Source organism: Oppia nitens, unplaced genomic scaffold (assembly GCF_028296485.1).
Source record: "Oppia nitens isolate AA-2021 unplaced genomic scaffold, nextdenovo-longstitch-racon4-pilon3 scaffold4_pilon_pilon_pilon, whole genome shotgun sequence".
NCBI classification, from domain to species: Eukaryota; Metazoa; Arthropoda; class Arachnida; order Sarcoptiformes; family Oppiidae; genus Oppia; species Oppia nitens.
In genome coordinates, this window is record NW_026533232.1 from 17,242 (window position 1) to 37,935 (window position 20,694).

The following is a 20,694-nucleotide window of genomic DNA, read 5'->3' on the forward strand; positions in this document are numbered from 1 at the left end:
ATGCCTTTTGGACTCTGTAATGCGCCATCAACTTTTCAAAGATATATGCAAAATGTACTAAATGGATTATTATATAAATTTATGACATAGAGGATATAGATGATATAGATGACATTATTGTATATTCATACAACTTTGACGATCACATTAATCATATACGTCAAGTGTTTAACCGATTAAACGAATATGATTTACGCTTACATCCAGAAAAATGTAAATTAATATGCAATCAAATAGAAATGTTAGGCTTTGTTGTCGGACGTAACGGTTTTCTTCCTAACCCAGAAAGGGTTCGGGCAATGAAAGACTTCCCGAGGCCTAATAAAGTAAAAGACATACAATCATTTTTATGATCAGCAAATTACTACAGACGATTTATTGAAAACTTTTCAAAAATAGTAAGACCGCTAACTAATTTAACTAAAAAAGATGTCAGACATATGGTCAGACGAGTGTCAACAAGCGTTTGACACAATCATTGAAAAATTAACTTCACCGCCCATTATGGCTCATCCACGAGAAGATGAACCATATATCTTATATACAGATGCAAGTGGATATGGAGTCGGTGCTACACTTTGTCAAATACATGATGGACTTGAAAGAGTCATTGCTTACAGTAGCTGTACCTTCAATAAAGCACAACAAAACTACTCAACTTCGGAGAAAGAGTGCTATGCTATTGTATGGGCTGTCGAAAAGTTCCATAAATATCTCTATAAATGTAAAGTGACAGTGAAAACAGATCACTGTGACTTATGTTATTTGTTAAAAATTAAAGACCCTAATGGACGTCTAATGAGATGGTGTAATAGATTACAACCATATATTAATAATATGACAATTGAATACAAAAGTAGAAAAACTCACACAAACGTAGACCCGCTTTCAAGATACCCATTAGCTGATGAAGCTAAAGTTGATGAAAATATTCAATTTTATAACATTAATCACATAGAAGTTAACATATCTGAAGAACAACAAATTGACCCGTGGTGTCAATCAAAACTTTGATTAATTTGCCGAACAAGGAAACAAATAAATACATATTGGAAAACAACATTTTGTATTTTAAAATAAAAACAATTAATAACACTATAAACAAATTAGTTTGTTTGCCACATAGTTTATTAAAAGATACACTTTATTCATTACATAATGATGTTACTGCTGGACATCTAGGACGTAATAAAACAATGGCTAAAATTAAACATCGATTTTACTTTCCCGATATGAATAACATTATCAAAAAATACGTTAAAGCATGTAAAGACTGTCAATCAAGAAAGCATGATTATGGTTTACCAAAAGGAGGACTAACACCAATCGAATCAACCGAACCGTTTCAAATTATTGGAATGGATTTCTTAGGTCCATTGGTTAAATCAAATAATGGTAACAAATAATGTGTTGTCTAACAGATCGCGGAACTCAATTCTGTTCAGATTTAGCTGAAAGAATATATGAGATAATGCATACAAAACACATCAAGACATCACCATACCATCCACAGTGTAATGGACTTGCAGAGAAACAGTGTAAAACAATTACAGATATGCTATCACTTTATTGTAATCAAAATCAAAAGATTGGGATATATTTATTAACTATCTAGTATTTGCATACAATACCGCTAAACAAGAATCTACAAGAAATAGTCCATTTTATTTACTTTATGGAAGACATCCCCGACTTCCAATTGATAATGTATTAAATTTATCATCTAGTTTTGATGATACAAAAGAAGTTCAAATAAGATTTCAAGAGGCCAGAGTTATGGTCAAAGAGTTCATTAAAGATGCACAAGCAAGACAAAAAAGAAATTATGATAAAAATCACCGGTTTATTGAATTTAATATTGGCGCCAAGGTTTTGTTATACCGCAAGAGACGTGTGCGAGGACTTAGCGAGAAATTGATCAATAATTTCTACGAAGTTATTGAGAAATTTAATAACGCTTATACAATCAAAGACATCTATTCGGCAGTCTAAGATTCATTCTAAAACCGCTAATAAATTCTTACTATATTCTTACTATATTCTTACTATATACAGAACAAGAGCTGAACAAGAGATGAAAATCATAGACTAATTTGGGCTCAATTGGGCTGAATTGGGCTACAAATTTGTAATCAATTATTAGGTTTATTATGTGACAAATTAGTCTATCAATAGACAGAACAAGAGATGAACAAGAGATGAAAATCATAGACTAATTTGGGCTCAATTGGACTGAATTGGGCTACAAATTTGTAATCAATTATTAGGTTTATTATGTGACAAATTAGTCTATCAATAGACAGAACAAGAGATGAAAATCATAGACTAATTTGGGCTGAATTACAATTAATAAACAATTGTTGATAACATATTTATCATTAAAACTATCTTATACTGTAATCCATATACAAACTAATTAACTAATGTTTCTTGTAATGTAATTAATAATCAAATCAAAAAAAAATTGGATATCATTTTAAATTATTTTATTTAATAATCATAAATTTTTTTAATTAATTTTGTACACTAAATTCAAAACAATTCAACAAACTTACAATATATATATATATATATATATATATAATTAACATTTATTAAAATATTAAATTTTTATGTTATATAACTAAAAAATTGTATTGATAATTTTGTTAATTATTTTTATAAAATTAAATTCAATATTTAAAATAATATTTATATTTTGTTTAATTAGAAAAAATTTCTATAAATTTTTATTTAAATAAAATATTTATATTATTTAATTAAAACTCATTATACAATATTTTTTTAATAGTAATAAAACTGATTTTTATATTTAATTACATTTCATTGTCGATAATTATTTTAGAGCAATAAATTTATTGTCTATTTATAATATAATTTTTGTAAAATAAATATATATATTATTTTTTATTATAAAAAAAAACATTATTTTTATTATTATTTAATACAATACAGTATTAGATTTGATTAGTTTGTATGAGTATTACAGCATAGGATAGTATTAGCGATAAACATGTTATCAATGTTTGCCTATTGATTGCATACAAATTGAATGCCGTAAATGACATATCAGGGGACAGGGATTTCATTAGTAGTAGTATTGAATTATCGTTAATAGTTTGCTGGAGTAATGATTGACCAGTTTTTAGCGCCGATGAGGAACGCCGTCTATAGTCGCACTGCAAACGAAAACACATTTGCCTATAACTCGACGGTATTATATCGCACACATAGCTGACAACTAGTAGGACAACCAGATTTTCGACTAATGCACCGACAATATAGAGTATAACCGAATGGGTATTCATAAATAGGATGACCACTGCCGATATGGATCGGATAGATGTGATTATGAGAACCGATAGCAAGTATGGCGAACATAGGTTGTCCAGTTGTTTGACAAAATTACAACAATCTATGGAAAACTCGTAGACAGTGGTCAGGGATAGTGGGTTGGGTTGACCAGCAATAGTGTCGGCAGAAATCTGGCGGAACTGGTGTCTGATAAGTAGACTTTTGTAGCCAATACAAGCTATGATAGCTAACTGGGTGTTTGTCGACAACAGATACATAACTGGTGTTACAATAATATGGTAATAATTTTTATGGGAGGCGTCGACTGCACGCCTAAAGTGATCGATACCGTAGATGACTTGTAGGCCGAATGCTATCAGGAATGTCATCACTAATACTAATATAGCTATTCTGGGCTCCGGGTTGTTGTTGGTGTTGGTATAGGTGTTGTGTTGACCAGTAGTACTGACAATGAATCGGTTAGTTGTCGACTGTTTCAATAGATCGACGATAGACTGTCCGCGAAACAGTAGCAACAGGCTTACCATTGCCAACTGTACGGTATAGCCCAGATGACCGAAAACAAACAACAATTGCAGTAACTGTGACCTACCTGGGTCGGCACCGGGTGGTTTGTTGTTGTTGTTGTTGGTTAGGTTACCAAAAAATAGTACTGGTTTGGTGATGTGTGAGCTAATAGCACCGGCATGTTGTGTAAACTGGTAGATAATATAGAAAATATTTGCGAATAACTGTAACAGTAGCCACCATATGGCTGGCCTACCGGTTAGACTATGACCGAAATAGGTGTTTCCCGTTAGCTTGAAATAGTAGACTAAAATTTTTAGGCCTTTTTCTGGCATTTTATTTGTTTGATTAGTACTAAAATTATTATTATTATTATTCATTTTATTATTTAATTATTATACTATGATATATAAATTATTATGTTTTTTAATATATGTATTATTTAATGCAATTTGTTATACAAAATATATATATATTATTACTAATAAATATTTTTATTGATTAGGTTTTTGTTGTTATTTAATATGAATTTTTTTTTGAATAGTTTATTGAAAGTATATAATAGTGATAATAATAATAATAATAAAATTGTGTTTACATTTCATTATTAATTTATTTTATGGGTTTAATATTGACATTTCATTAACATTATTAGTGTTTTAATATAAAATATAATAAATAATATTGATTTTTTTTAGATCAGCATTAATAATATAATATTAAACTATTTAATCTTTAAAAAATATAACATTAGATTTATTATATATATTGTACATATTTATATACAGTATATATATTTATAGATATACATGTATGTGTCAATATTTATTTTGTTTGTATATAACAGTTTTATCAATAATTTATTTTTTTCAAATTCAATATTTTATTTGTCAAAAAATTATTATGGGATTATTAGTACAAATTACTAAAAATTATTAGATACTATTAATTTAATGATTGTTACAAAATGTAAAATTTTTTTTAAATATAAATCATAAATTATATATAATTTTTTAGAAAATAAATTTTTTAGTATACTTATTTATTTCAAGATTAAAAATAATTTATAATTTAAATATATATATATATATATATATAGAAGTTTATGTATGATATTTATAATTTTTTTTAAATTATAAATATCATACATAAACTTCTATATATATATAGAATATATACAACTGTACTTAACTGTACTTGTTAAATACTTGTAAATTTTTAACTTATCTACTAAAATAAAAAATAAAAAAAATATTAAACATTATAAAGAAAATTAATGATAATAAAATAAGAAAAATTGATATTTTTAAATAAAATATTAGTACAAATTAGTACATTTAGTTTATATATCATGATATATTTGAAATTTAGTTATCATTATTATTATTATTTTTATTACAGTATATTATTTGATTGTTATAAAAATACTATAACAATGATAAGTAATAATTTTTTGAGTATTATTTTTTGAGTACAAATTAGTGTATTTTTCTCAATACCTGTATTTTTAAAAAAATAAATCCTATAACAAATTTATTGGATGTATTTAATTAAAATATACTAATATATTAATTTTAAAAAATAATAAAATTAACGATGGTTATATTGAAATAATAAAATTACAGCTTATAGATTTTTATACATTTAAATAACTTTATTAATCTATTAATAGTTACAAATAATGTTGATATCATATATTTTTTTGTGATTGACATATTTTTCGAGAAATTTTATTATATATTTTTTTAATCAACATTATTTTGAAATGTGTTAATCCATAGATAATAATAATATTATTATTAACAAATATTTAATACAATTAAGACCCAATTTAAAAGATAATACAAACAAAGACTATAAATACAAAAAATAAAATTTAATAATTTTTATTTATTTAATATATTTATATATAAATAGTATATTAGTTTTTAAAGCAATATTATATTTTAAGATAATTATTTATATTAAATATGATTAATATTTTTAGTTTATTATTATTATTACTACTATTACTTGTAGTGATTAATAGTAATAATGTTAGCGCTGTTGATATTAATACAACATCGGGTGTCGTACGCGGACAGACCATTCATATACAAACTACACTATTGGACGCTAAGATTGATCAATGGTTAGGCATACCATATGCCGAACCACCTGTCGGTGACCTAAGGTTTACATATCCAGTGTCCTATAAATACAGAAAAGTAAGCTACCAGTGCTAGTGTGTGTATGTATGTATGTATGTGTGTGTGTATGTATGTATGTATGTATGTGTGTGTGTATGTATGTCTGTGTGTGTGTGTGTGTGTGTGTGTGTGTGTCTGTGTATGTGGTGTGTGTCTGCGTATATCTATATATGTGTATATTTGTGTGTGTGTATGTGTATATGTACTGTATATATATCTGTGGGTTAAAAACTAATATTATTACTATTACTATTAGGATATTATCGACACTACAAAACCTAAAAACTCTTGTATGCAAATATCAACACCCATTGAACACCGTATATATGGAAACCTGACGTTCAGTGAGGACTGTTTGTTCATCAATATATGGAGACAGACACCACCGTCTGAACACATTGACTCACCACTAAACCCGGTTATGTTTTGGATACACGGAGGCGGACTAAATACTGGTTCAATATTTTCCCGAACATACAACGGATCGGCACTGGCAGCACAGGGAGTAGTGGTTGTGTCGGTTAACTATCGGTTGGGAAAGTTAGGATTTATGTACGGCGCCAGTGATGAGGCACCGGGTAATGTCGGTCTATACGATCAACTGTTGGGTCTGAAATGGGTCAGAGATAATATACACAGGTTTGGTGGCGACAAAGATCGGGTGACAATTTTCGGACAGTCAGCCGGCAGTTGGTCAGTGATGTCGCACATACTGTCGCCACTGTCCAAAGGGTTGTTCCAGAGGGCTATTCTCGAAAGCGGTGCACTGATGTTCAATAAGGACAGGGATGTAATCAGCAAACAGGAGGCACTGCAAGCATCGCGTGAAATGGCCGATACATTAAACTGTACCGATGACGGACAATGGGTACAGTGTTTGCGTCGGGTATCGCCCGATGAGTTGCTCAAACATAACGGTTTTCTAACGCAACCGATATTTGATAGCCAATTCCTACCGTTTAGGACACAGTCGGCATTAGCTAAAAACCTATACAATTCAGGTAACAGACTATTTATAAGATTGTTTTTTTATTAAATAAAAAATTTTTTTTTGGGTCCCATATTAGACATTGATCTGTTGGCCGGTGTAACCGCCGACGAAGGTCAGGGACTATTGACTTCTCTAATCAATCCCAATGATACCGTTACGGCTGATGTATTCAAAATGTATGTCAAACTAGTGAATTCAGTGTTTCATAACATAGATGTGGAAACTGTTAGCGAGTTTTATTTGAAATCTATTAACCGAACCGATTCACGGGCACTGAAACATCGTTTCGGCGATTTGGCCGGCGATCTGATGCTCAAATGTCCCACTTATTTGTTTGCCAAACAACTGGCCAGACAGCGACAACCGGCAAACAATGTCTACTTCTATGAGCTGACCTATGCTAGCGATCTGTTTGAACGGCTAAACAATTGCGATCCAGTAGTCGATGGCGTATGCCATTCGGCGGACATACCGTTTGTCTTTGGACTACCCTATCTGTATCCGGAAGGCTATGAAAAAGAGGACTATTATTTTACCCGTTGGTCAATGAAATGGTGGACCGATTTTGTTAAAAATGGGTAATAATAATAAAAATGATATTTGATTTGAATTATTATAATAATTACAAAATAATTACATACCTAAGCATAATCTAACTAAAACTTTTTAAAAACAAATAATTTTACAAATATTTTATTTTTTCTTTATTTAAATTTATAGTGTACTGGACAACGATTGGGCTCAAATGTTGGGTCCGGGCAATGTGACCAAGGTAAAAAATTGGAACCCCCTGGACCTGACCAAAATTATGCAACACGTGTTTGACGACACGTGCGACGGTGTTTGGCAATCATATTATTTATAGATTTTTTTTATTTAACGTATAAAATAAATTATGAAATCTAACTAAAATATATTTAATAGTAATAATTATTATAAATTATAAAATTATAAGTATTTTCTATTAAATTATTTATTTAAAAAAATATTTATTTTTTGTTGTTGTAAATATTGATTAAATAATACTATTTTTCTATAATGATATAAAAGTTTAAAAATAATAATTTTTTTTTATAAATAATGTTCACAGATCAATTTACCTAACCTCCCTATCCTCAATGACCTATACTATACATTTAGTAAAATATATTTACATAGCACTTGACCTTAAAAACCTACCAGTTCCTAAATAATTAATCAAAATTTTCTATAAAAATAATATTTATTTTTATGAAATAAATTTAATTAATAATTATTTGCTAAACAAAGATATAATACTGTAAGAAAAAATTAATTTTTAAATAAAACTTTTAACATTTAAATATAACTTAAATAATCTAATAGTTTGTGATAAAATTTTTGCGATAAAAAAACTTATTATTATTAATATCTGTTTACTTAATAACTTGTTAGAAATGTTAATCTAATAGCTATTGTGAATAAGTATTTAATAAAATAATTAAAAGATAATACCAACAAATAAAAACTTATAAATATAAATGATTAAAAATTTTTATATTTATTTAGTATAATATAATATTATATTATATGAGATTTTTTAATGTTTCTTAAATATTTATATATATACCTAACTATGATTAATAATATTTTTAGTTTATTATTATTATCATTACTATTACTAATTGTTAGTAATAGTAATACTGTTAGCGGTGTTGATATTAATACAACATCGGGTGTCGTACGCGGACAGACCATTCATATACAGACCAGACTATTGGACGCTAAGATCGATCAATGGTTAGGCATACCATATGCCGAACCACCTGTCGGTGACCTGAGGTTTAGATATCCAGTGCCGTTCACTCAGAGTAAAGTAAGAGAGCTACCGGTGCTGATTGTATGCACACTTGTATAACAGCTTATACTGTATTATGCTTTAGGTTGTCATCGACGCTACCAAAGCTAAAAACTCATGTATTCAGACAACATCAGCGACGAAGCGCCGACTGTATGGTAATCTGACTTTCAGTGAGGACTGTCTGTTTTTGAATGTCTGGAGACAGTCGACAACATCACCGACAAAACAACAACAGGAGGCGTCCAGTTATGATGACGATGAGCTCAAACCGGTTATGTTTTGGATATACGGTGGCGGACTAAATACTGGATCGATATTTGCCCGTACATACAACGGTTCGGCACTGGCAGCACAGGGAGTAGTGGTAGTGTCGGTTAACTATAGGTTGGGAAAGTTTGGATTTATGTACGGCGGAAGCGAGGCACCGGCTAATGTCGGTCTATACGATCAACTATTGGGTCTCCAATGGGTCAGAGATAATATACACCGGTTTGGTGGTGACAAAGATCGGGTAACCATTTTTGGACAGTCAGCCGGCAGTTGGTCAGTGATGTCGCACATACTGTCGCCACTGTCCAAAGGGTTGTTTCAGAGGGCTATTCTCCAAAGCGGAGCACTACTGTTCAATAAGGCCAGGGATGTAATCAGCAAACAGGAGGCACTACAGGCATCACGCGAAATGGCCGATAGATTAAACTGTACCGATGATCGACAATGGATACAGTGTTTGCGTCGGGTATCGCCCGATGAGTTGCTCAAACATAACAGTTTTCTAACGCAACCGATATTTGATAGTCCATTCCTACCGTTTAGGACACAGTCGGCATTGGCTAATAAACTATACAATTCAGGTAACGTATTATTATTATTAGTAGTAGTAGTAGTGGTGTTTCCGACAATTTTCCTCCAATTGTATTATTATACTAAAAGTTCCCCTATGTTCCCTGTTCCCTGGGAATTTTCCAGGAAATTTATTTCCATGTGCTATCATACCTATTGATCTATAGACAACAATGTTTCATTAAACTAGTTTTTTGTGGGTCTAATTTGTAAAATAGTATAACAAACAAAAAATTCATTGAATTTATTTTTAAAACAAAATATTTCAACGAAATTTTTTGTAGAAAAAATATTATTTTTCAGTATTATTTATTTAAGAAATATACAAAAATATATTTCCTATCTAAGGGGGAGATAGGGATGGAAAATAAAAAGTATTTTCCTTATATTCCTGGAAAATTTTATTAAAGAAACTTCCCTCCATGGGAAAGTTGCCTAAACTTTGCTTATAATAGATATTATTTTTGAATTTTTTTTTGTGTCCCATATTAGACATTGATCTGTTGGCCGGTGTGACTGCCGATGAAGGACAGGGACTACTTAATGGGCTAATCAATCCAAATACTACCGTTACGGTGGATGTATTCAAAATGTATGTCCAACTATTGAATTCAGTGTTTCATAACATAGATGTCGAAACTATGAACGAGTTTTATTTGAAATCGATTAACCGAACCGATTCGCCGGCACTGAAACATCGGTTCGGCGATTTGGTTGGCGATCTGGTAATCAAATGTCCCACTTATTTGTTTGCCAAACAACTGGCCAAACAGCGGCGGCAGCCGGAAAACAATGTCTACTTCTATGAGCTGACCTATGCTAGCGATTTGTTTGAACGGCTAAAAAATTGCGATCCAGTAGTCGATGGCATATGCCATGAATCGGACATACCGTTTGTGTTTGGACTGCCTTATCTGTATCCGGAAGGCTATGAAAAGGAGGACTATTTTTTTAGCCGCTGGTCAATGAAATGGTGGACCGATTTTGTGAAAAATGGGTAATAATAATAATATAAAATAATAATAATATAAAATAATAATAATATAAAATAATAATAATATAAAATAATAATAATATAAAATAATAATAATATAAAATAATAATAATATAAAATAATAATAATATAAAATAATAATAATAATAATAATAATAATAATAATAATAATATATATACCTAAGCTTAATCTAACTTAACTTAAATTTTTTTTTTAAATTATTTAATATTTTTTTATATTTTAAATTTATAGTGTACTGGACAACGATTGGGCCCAAATGTTGGGTCCGGGCAATGTGACCAAGGTAAAAAATTGGAACCCCCTGGACTTGACTAAAATTATGCAACACGTGTTTGACGACACGTGCGACGGTGTTTGGCAATCATACTATTTATAGATATTTCAATACTTTACTTAAGTCAACAACAACAAAAACAAAATTATTCAAAAATTAACATTAATACTAATTTTTATTTTTATTTTTTGTAAGTCTATTAAAATATTTTATAATACAATGTATAATGTGTTACAGTACTTATTATTGTCGAATATTTAAAAAAAAAATAAAAATAATATTTCTCTGTATATTATAATCCTACTTTAATAAAAAAATAATAATCTTAAAATGTATATTCAAAGTTTTTTTGAATTAATATATATAATAATTTATTTTTAAAAATTTAATAGCTGTTATAGTTTTATAAATTAATCAATTAAACACTGTATAACAATATAATAGTTAATCAAATTATATAAATTATACATAATTTTTGTGTACAGTTTTATTAGTAGAAAAATTTTCATTTTTTTCTATATATATAAATATCATTATAACTTTCATTGTTAAACATTATGCAATAAATTATTAAATATTTTATAACTATTTTTTCTATAGAAAGTGACATTAAAAAAACTATATATTTATTTAATATATATATATTTTTTCCCCTAAATTATAATTAATTTATTGAAAGTCATTGACAATCTATAACAAAGTTTAAGTAAATGTCATATATATTGATAGATATCTACATACTTTTGTTTAAAAAAAATTACATCATTATTTTATCTAAAATGAAATTATTTATGATTTATAATTAGTCTAATTAATCAATTGAATAATTATATATGTATTATAGGAAATTTGTAATCATAATAATTTTTTTTTAAATATAAACTTGAATTAAATATAATATTTAATATAAAATCATTTTTATTCTGCAATTTTTAGGGAAAAGTTATTAATTATAATTAATGTAAAAAATATGTTTTATAATAATATATTTAGTTTATATTTACAGTATCATTACTATACAATTATATGGCATTGAAACACTATTTCAATTATAATTTCATAATTTTTATAATGATAAATAATTTTTTTTTTAAATGTATTGTAAATTGTAAATGTAAACTTTATATTATTTAACTTAACTAATGGAAATCAATGGAAACACATGGAAACAAATATATAATTAAAAAAAAAGTAATATTAAATCTAATTTTATTTATTAATAAAATTATTGTAGGTTAACTATTAAAAAATAATTATAATGATGATTTACAATATATTTTGAATTTATTTAATACTTTTTTTTGTTATTTAATACATATTTATTATAATGTTTAGTGTGTGTTATATTAGTATTTTATTAATTATTAAAATTTGCAACAATAGTATTAAAGTTATTATTAGTTACTTAGTTTATTAGTAACTATGATTTATTATTTATTATTATCACTACTATTACTACTACTACTATTAATTAATAGTAATGTCAGCGCCGTTGTTGACATTAATACAACATCGGGTGTCGTACGCGGACAGACCATTCATATACAGACTAAACTATTGGACGCTAAGATTGATCAATGGTTAGGCATACCATATGCCGAACCACCTGTCGGTGACCTAAGGTTTACATATCCGGTGCCATACAAACACAGTATAGTAAGATAACTGTAATATTATGTTTATAAAAAAATTTATTAAAAATTTTTTGTTGTTGTAATTAATATTATTAGGATGTGATCGACGCTACCAAAGCCATGAGCTCATGTATGCAAACATTTTCTGAAAGTTCACGCAATCTGTATGGAAACCTGACGTTCAGCGAGGACTGTCTGTTTGTTAACATATGGAGACAGACACCCCAAACATCACAAAAACATCAGGCGCTAAGTTATACTAACAGATCGTGTAATCTGAAACCGGTTATGTTTTGGATACACGGAGGCGGACTAAAATCTGGTTCAATATTTGGCAAAATATATAATGGTTCGGCACTGGCAGCACAGGGAGTAGTGATAGTATCAGTTAATTATCGATTGGGACCGTTAGGTTTTATGTTTGGTGACAGTGATCAGGCACCGGGTAATGTCGGTTTCTATGATCAACTGTTGGCCATGAAATGGGTCAATGATAACATACACCGGTTTGGTGGCGACAGAGATCGGGTAACAATTTTCGGACAGTCATCCGGCAGTTCATCAGTTATGCTGCACATACTGTCGCCGAAGTCAAAAGGATTGTTTCGCAGAGCTATTATGGAAAGCGGATCGTTTATGTACAACAAGGACAGGGATGTAGTCAGCAAACAGGAGTCGCTGCGAAAATCTCATGAATTAGCCGTTTTGTTCAATTGTTTAGATCCTAACCAATGGATACAGTGTTTGCGTCGGGTGTCGGCCCAGGAGTTGACAAATCTCAGTCCCATTTTGGACGCCTCACCTGTCTATGAAACACCATTCCTGCCAATGCGTGCACAGTTAGCTTTCAAGAAAAATCTATACAATTCAGGTATAGATTGGATAATATGATTATTTTTTCTAATATTATTTTTTTCCCAATAGATATCGATCTAATGGCCGGTATGAATGCCAACGAGGAAAGTGATCTAATTAAGCAATTGCTATCAAAAAACACTACCGTAACGGTCGGCGCGTTCAAACTGACCGTCCAACTACTGGACAATACCTATCATAATATTGATGTCAACAAGATATCCGAGTTTTATTTGAAAAATATTAACCAATCGGATTCGCGGACATTAGTCAATCGATTCGGTAATTTAGCGGCCGATTTGATGCTCAAGTGTCCGACTTATTTGTTTGCCAAACAACTGGCCAAACAGAAACTATTTCAGTTTAATTCAGTCTACTTTTATGAGCTAACATACAGTAGTCAATGGTTTGGCAAACTTATCGGTTGTGATCCCCGGGTAGACGGTGTATGCCATTCGTCGGATTTACCGTTTGTATGGGGACTACCCTTACTTGAACCGGTTGGCTATAGTCGACAGGACTACACTTTAGCACAATGGACACTGAAATGGTGGACTGATTTTGCTAAAACTGGGTATATATCATACAAACAAACAAATAAAATAATAATTTTTTATACATAACTACTATTACTACTACTAATACCAATAATACTAATTAATAATAATAATAATATTTTTTAAAAAAAAGTTTTATTTAATTAAATTAATATTATTTTATTAGTAAAATGGATAATAATTGGACAAAAATGTTAGCCGTCGGCAATACAGTGGCCAATGTTAAAGATTTGAATCCCATAAAGTTAAACAAAATTTTGACGCACGTGTTTGACAACACGTGCGATGGTGTTTGGAAATCATACTTTTTATAGTATTTTATTATTTGATTTATTATTATTATTATTGTTTATTACAATAGTAATTTTTTTATGTAATATAGTTTAACATAGTTATTATATTTTAACTATATAATTATACAATTATTTTATTTAATAATATAATATATTTATAAATATATTACTACATTAATATACTGTATATATTTTTTAATAAAATTGACAAAAGTTAGTAAAAATTACATTGTATTACACTATTATTATTATTATTATTATTATTATTATTATTATTATTATTATTATTATTATTATTTATAATTATGGAAATTACATTTATTTTATTTTTAGATTTTTAATACAATATATAAATTATTAATTAATTGTGATTTTTTTATTTAAAAAATAGTTAAAAGTTAAACAATTGATAATAAAATAGACAAATACTATTATATATATTATTACAATGTTATCAAATGTTTATTTTTTATTATTTAACTTTAATGATTAAATAAAGCTATTTCAATAAAAATATTCAATAGTTTTTTAAATTATTTATTATGAATCACTAACTTAAGTATTAGTATTATTAATAATATTAATAAAAAAGATATAATTATTATTATTATCTGTTACAACAGTTTTATTAGTATAGTTAACAATACAAAATTAATTAATATAATATTTTAGTACATTTTAATTGACTTTTGATTTATTTATTTTTTAAAAGTAAAGTATTTTGTAAATTATCTAAAAAGGTTTTATACTACTACTACTACTTTTATATTATATTAATATTTTTGATTAAATAATAAATAGATTAAACCAATTAAACAAAAATAATAATATTTTTTTTATAAAAAGATATCATATATTATATAAATACTGAAAAATATAACTCTTAAAAGTTATTAATAAAAGTTATTAAATATTAAAAGTAAATTATTATTTTTATTGACTATGAGTACTAATATTGGTATAAATAGTTTTGTATTGTTATCATCATTACTACTAGTAATTAGTAGTTATGTCAGTGCCGTTGTCGACATTAATACAACATCGGGTGTCGTACGCGGACAGACCATTCATATACAGACTAAACTATTGGACGCTAAGATAGATCAATGGTTAGGCATACCATATGCCGAACCACCTGTCGGTGACCTAAGGTTTACATATCCGGTGCCCTATAAATACAGAAAAGTAAGCTACCAGTGCTAGGGTGTGTGTGTGTGTAAGTGTGTGTGTGTATGTGTGTGTATGTGGTGTGTGTCTGCGTATATCTATATATGTGTATATTTGTCCGTGGCTCAATGGCGTAGTGAGCTAAGACGTCGGCTGTTTGCACTTGTTGCCTGAGAAACAACATAGAGGTACGACGTCCGGGGATCGATTCCCTGGTGAGCCACTGTTGTTTATTGCCATTTCAAATATTAAGTAACAGCTAGTTTGGGTACAAAGAATCGTCCCCTTACCAAGCTGACTTACTGTTTGTAGGTACTCCTCTAACTATGCTTATGAGTGCTATACGCATGCCATACCATATGCCGAACCACCTGTCGGTGACCTAAGATTTACATATCCGTTGCCAACTAAATACAGTACTGTAAGCTAACCGGTGTGTGTATGCGTATGTGTGTATGTATGTTTGTTTGTATGTATGTATGTATGTATGTATGTATGTATGTATGTATGTATGTATGTATGTATGTATGTATGTATGTATGTATGTATGTATGTATGTATGTATGTATGTATGTATGTATGTATGTATGTATGTATATATATATATATGTGTATGCATGTGTATGTATGTGTATGTATGTGTATGTGTGAATGTGTGCCGTTTTAAAAAACAATTTTTCATTATTATTATTATTGATATTTATTAGGATGTAATCGACGCTACCAAAGCCAAAAGCTCATGTATGCAACCATTTTCCGAAACTGAACGACACCTGTATGGAGATCTGACGCTTAGCGAGGACTGTCTGTTTATCAATATATGGAGACCAACATCGATACCACCGACAAACAAACAGGAGGCGGCCAGTAGAGATGATGATAACCTGAAACCGGTTATGTTTTGGATACACGGTGGCTCACTAAAAACGGGATCCATATTCGGAAAAATATACAACGGTTCGGCACTGGCAGCACAGGGAGTAGTGGTAGTATCGGTCAACTATCGGTTGGGACAGTTCGGGTTTCTGTTTGGCGACAGTGAACAGGCACCGGGTAATGTCGGTTTCTACGATCAACTATTAGGCATGAAATGGGTCAGAGATAATATTCAGCGGTTTGGTGGCGACAGAGATCGGGTAACAATTTTCGGACAGTCAGCGGGCAGTTGGTCAGTGATGGAGCACATACTGTCACCGAAGTCTAAAGGTTTGTTTCGACGGGCTATTATGCAAAGCGGTTCGTTGATGTACAACAAGGACAGGGATGTTGTCAGCAAACCGGAAGCACTGAAAGTCGCGCTTGAAATAGCCGTTTTGAACAAGTGTTTCGATCCAAACCAATGGATACAGTGTTTGCGTCGGGTGTCGGCCGACCAGTTGACCAAACTAACCGGCAGTCTGGCGGCATCGCCAGTCTATGATACACCATTCCTGCCAATGCGGGCACAGTTAGCTTTCGAGAAAAATCTGTACAATTCAGGTACGGATACAGAAAAAAAAACTTTTTTTTTTTGCATTGCTTTTAATTATTATTATTATTGTTATTACTTTCGGTAATCCAAATAGATATCGATCTGATGGCCGGTGTGACCGCCGGCGAAGGACACGAATTGGTTAAGCTATTGCTCGATAAAAACTCTACGGTAACTGTCGTCGGCTTCAAACTGGCCGTCCAACTACTCTCAAATATCTATCATAATATCGATGTCAACAAAATCAGTGATTTTTATTTGAAAAATATCAGTCCATGGGATTCGCCGGCAATGTTGAACCAATTTGGCAAACTGGCCGGCGATCTGATACTCAAGTGTCCCACTTATTTGTTTGCCAAACAACTGGCCGCCAAACATCTGAAACCTGAAACTAATGTCTACTTTTATGAGCTAACCTACGGTAGCCAATGGTTTGACCAACTAATCGGTTGTAATCCTAAAGTTGATGGCGTATGTCATTCATCAGATATACCGTTTGTATGGGGACTACCCCTACTCGATCCGGTCGGCTATACCCAGGATGACTATACTTTAGCTCAGTGGACACTGAAATGGTGGACCGATTTTGCTAAAACTGGGTAATCAATAATTTAATATTATTATTATATTACAAAACAATTATTATGTTATATAGTGTTATATATGTATAAATTTATTTAATTAATTATCTATATATACTGTATATATACTGTATAGTAAACTGGATAGTAATTGGGCTCAGATGTTGTCGGCCACCGAAACCAATGTAAAAGATTGGAATCCACGAAACATTACTAAAATGTTGGAACACGTGTTTGACGACACGTGCGACGGTGTTTGGAAATCATACTTTTTATAGGATTATATTTTATATACAGTTTTAATTGACAGTAAATTGTAATTGACTATAAAAATGATAATCTAATAAAAAAAATTATATATATAAATATATACATTATTAACTTTATAATTATTATCAATTACATAACTAGTAATATTAATTATTAGTATTTTTTTCATATAATGTAATTTATATAATTTAGCATTTATTTAGTTGCAAACTAATAAAATAAATATTTTTATTGAAATAACTTAAACAAAATAAAATCACATGATATTTGCATTAACAATTATAATACCTGTATATTTATTTTATTTATTATTTTAAAAATAGTATTCAGGTATATTATTAAAATTTGCTATCTTTATCTTATATTTTGATATATATATATATATATATAAATAATACTTAAAGTATACATTTTTAGCTAAAATTTAATATTTAAATGTAAATGTATATAAAGTTTACAATATACAGTTTAGTTAATCTTAATATTCAATTTATTTTAAAACATATAGTATATATCAAATAAATATATATATAAACTATATAAATACTTTTCAAATAAATTAAAACAAAAAATTATTGTGTTATATTAGTATTTTATTAAAGTTATTAAAATATCAATTTGCAATAATAGTATAAATTATTAGTATTAGTTAAGTTAGTAATTATTAACTATGATTTATTTATTATTACTACTACTAATAATAATTAGTAGTTATGTCAGCGCCGTTGTTGATATTAATACAACATCGGGTGTAGTACGCGGACAGACCATTCATATACAGACTAAACTATTGGACGCTAAGATCGATCAATGGTTAGGCATACCATATGCCGAACCACCTGTCGGTGACCTAAGGTTTACATATCCGGTGCCATACAAACACACTAAAGTAAGTTTATTAAGTGCTATATAAATATTAAATAATAATATACTGTAATTATTATTATTATATAATTTATTATTTATTAGGATATCATCGACGCTACCAAAGCCAAGAGCTCATGTATGCAATCATTTACAGACAATGATCGCCTACAGTATGGAAACCTGACATTCAGTGAGGACTGTCTGTTCATGAATATATGGAGACAGACACCACCATCACCGACAACAAAACTCAACAATCATATCAGTCATATGAAACCGGTTATGTTTTGGATACACGGAGGTTCACTAGTATCTGGATCTATATTTACCGATCTGTACAACGGTTCGGCACTGGCAGCCCAGGGAGTAGTGGTAGTATCGGTCAACTATCGGCTGGGACAGTTTGGATTTATGTACGGCGCCAGTGATGAGGCACCGGGTAATGTCGGTTTCTACGATCAACAGTTGGGACTGAAATGGGTCAGAGATAATATACACCGGTTTGGCGGCGATAGAGATCGGGTAACAATTTTCGGACAGTCGGCCGGCAGTTGGTCAGTAATGTCGCACATACTGTCGCCACTGTCCAGTGGACTATTTCGGCGGGCTATTATGGAAAGCGGTTCATGGATGTACAACAAGGACAGGGATGTAGTCAGCAAACAGGAATCGCTGAAAGTGTCCCGCGATATAGCCGTATCGTTTGGCTGCCGACTGTTCATCAATTGGATACAGTGTTTGCGTCGGGTATCGGCCGACCAGCTGGCAAAACTGACCGGCGATTTGCCAGCATCACCAGTCTATGGTACACCCATACTACCAATGCGAGCACAGTTAGCTTTTAAGAGGAAGTTTTATAATACAGGTACTGGTTTTGATTAAAAACAAAAAAATTTTAGTTGAAATAATTATTATGATTTTTTTCGGGGGTTGGGTCTCGGTCTGGACATAGATATCGATCTGTTAGCCGGTGTAGCAGCCAATGAGGGCAACGAATTAGTTAAACTGTTTCTACAGCTAAACATTCCCGTCTGTGTTGACTCATTCAAACTGGCCGTCCGATTGTTGGACGGTATCTATCATAATATCGATGTCGACAAAGTTACCGGATTTTACTTGAAAAATATCAATCCATGGGATTCGCGTACAATATTGAACCGATTCGGCGATATGGCCGGCGATTTGATACTGAAATGTCCCACTTATTTGTTTGCCAAACTAGTGGCCAAACATCGGAAATCGGTAAACAATGTCTACTTCTATGAGCTAACCTATGCTAGCGATTGGTTTGGTAGACGTATTGGTTGCGATCCGAAAATAGACGGTATATGCCATTCATCGGACATACCGTTTGTATGGGGTCTGCCCTTTATCTATCCGTTTGGCTATACCCAGGATGACTATACTTTAGCTCAGTGGACACTGAAATGGTGGACCGATTTTGCCAAAACTGGGTAATCAATAATAATAATTAATTAAATTATTATAATTAAATAACAATAATTATAATAATTAGATAATAATATTTATGATAATTAGATTATAATAAGTATAATAATTAAATAATAATAAGTAAAATAATTAAATATTAATAATAACTTTATATTATACACACTTAATAGTAGTATTATCTACCATAACCTATATATAAATAAATATATATTTATGACAATATTTTTAAATATATTTTATTTTGATTTATTTTTTTTTAAATCTAGTCAACTGGACAGCGATTGGGCTCAGATGTTGTCGGCCACCGAAACCAATGTAAAAGATTTGAATCCCCGAAACATGACTAAAATTATGCAACACGTGTTTGACGACACGTGCGATGGTGTTTGGCAATCATACTTTGTATAGTAATGTAGATTTACTGAATATAATAAATACTAAATAACTTTTTTTTAATTTTTAATAAATATATTTATACATTTTTATACAGTAATACAATTTACAGTTTTTAATAAAATAAATATATAATTATATTATATAATGTAAATAATAAAGTAAAAAATAATTATCAACTTAAAGTATTATTATTATTATTA

At 29.9% G+C, this 20,694-nt stretch overlaps 6 protein-coding genes across 6 annotated transcripts; all 6 read left to right on the forward strand.

Annotated features, from left to right (window-relative positions):
• Window positions 1-1,196: 1,196 nt before the first annotated feature.
• LOC128959605 (uncharacterized) lies at window positions 1,197-1,992 on the forward strand. The gene is made up of 3 exons (XM_054305600.1): window positions 1,197-1,371; window positions 1,422-1,538; window positions 1,616-1,992. The coding sequence occupies exons 1-3, from the start codon at window positions 1,197-1,199 to the stop codon at window positions 1,990-1,992; spliced, it is 669 nt and encodes a 222-aa protein (XP_054161575.1).
• A 2,449-nt stretch (window positions 1,993-4,441) lies between these two features.
• Window positions 4,442-7,928, forward strand: LOC128959606 (acetylcholinesterase-like). Its single transcript, XM_054305601.1, has 5 exons — window positions 4,442-4,445; window positions 5,842-6,029; window positions 6,268-7,012; window positions 7,079-7,580; window positions 7,723-7,928. The coding sequence occupies exons 1-5, from the start codon at window positions 4,442-4,444 to the stop codon at window positions 7,865-7,867; spliced, it is 1,584 nt and encodes a 527-aa protein (XP_054161576.1). The 3' UTR covers window positions 7,868-7,928.
• Window positions 7,929-8,644: 716 nt separating this feature from the next.
• Window positions 8,645-11,082, forward strand: LOC128959607 (acetylcholinesterase-like; the record flags this gene model as incomplete). Its single annotated transcript, XM_054305603.1, has 4 exons — window positions 8,645-8,836; window positions 8,904-9,672; window positions 10,154-10,658; window positions 10,909-11,082. Coding segments are annotated over 4 exons (1,611 nt in total), but the record flags the coding sequence as incomplete, so codon positions are not given.
• An 88-nt stretch (window positions 11,083-11,170) lies between these two features.
• LOC128959611 (acetylcholinesterase-like) lies at window positions 11,171-13,353 on the forward strand (the record flags this gene model as incomplete). Its single annotated transcript, XM_054305605.1, has 3 exons — window positions 11,171-11,187; window positions 12,430-12,607; window positions 12,682-13,353. Coding segments are annotated over exons 1-3 (867 nt in total), but the record flags the coding sequence as incomplete, so codon positions are not given.
• Window positions 13,354-15,211: 1,858 nt separating this feature from the next.
• On the forward strand, window positions 15,212-17,801 carry LOC128959588 (acetylcholinesterase-1-like). Its single transcript, XM_054305583.1, has 4 exons — window positions 15,212-15,475; window positions 16,165-16,936; window positions 17,023-17,527; window positions 17,646-17,801. Exons 1-4 carry the CDS (start codon window positions 15,233-15,235, stop codon window positions 17,785-17,787), a joined length of 1,662 nt encoding a protein of 553 aa, XP_054161558.1. The 5' UTR covers window positions 15,212-15,232; the 3' UTR covers window positions 17,788-17,801.
• A 690-nt stretch (window positions 17,802-18,491) lies between these two features.
• LOC128959613 (acetylcholinesterase-1-like) lies at window positions 18,492-20,506 on the forward strand (the record flags this gene model as incomplete). The annotated part of the gene is made up of 4 exons (XM_054305607.1): window positions 18,492-18,668; window positions 18,749-19,511; window positions 19,599-20,100; window positions 20,365-20,506. Coding segments are annotated over 4 exons (1,584 nt in total), but the record flags the coding sequence as incomplete, so codon positions are not given.
• Between the last annotated feature and the right edge of the window lie 188 nt (window positions 20,507-20,694).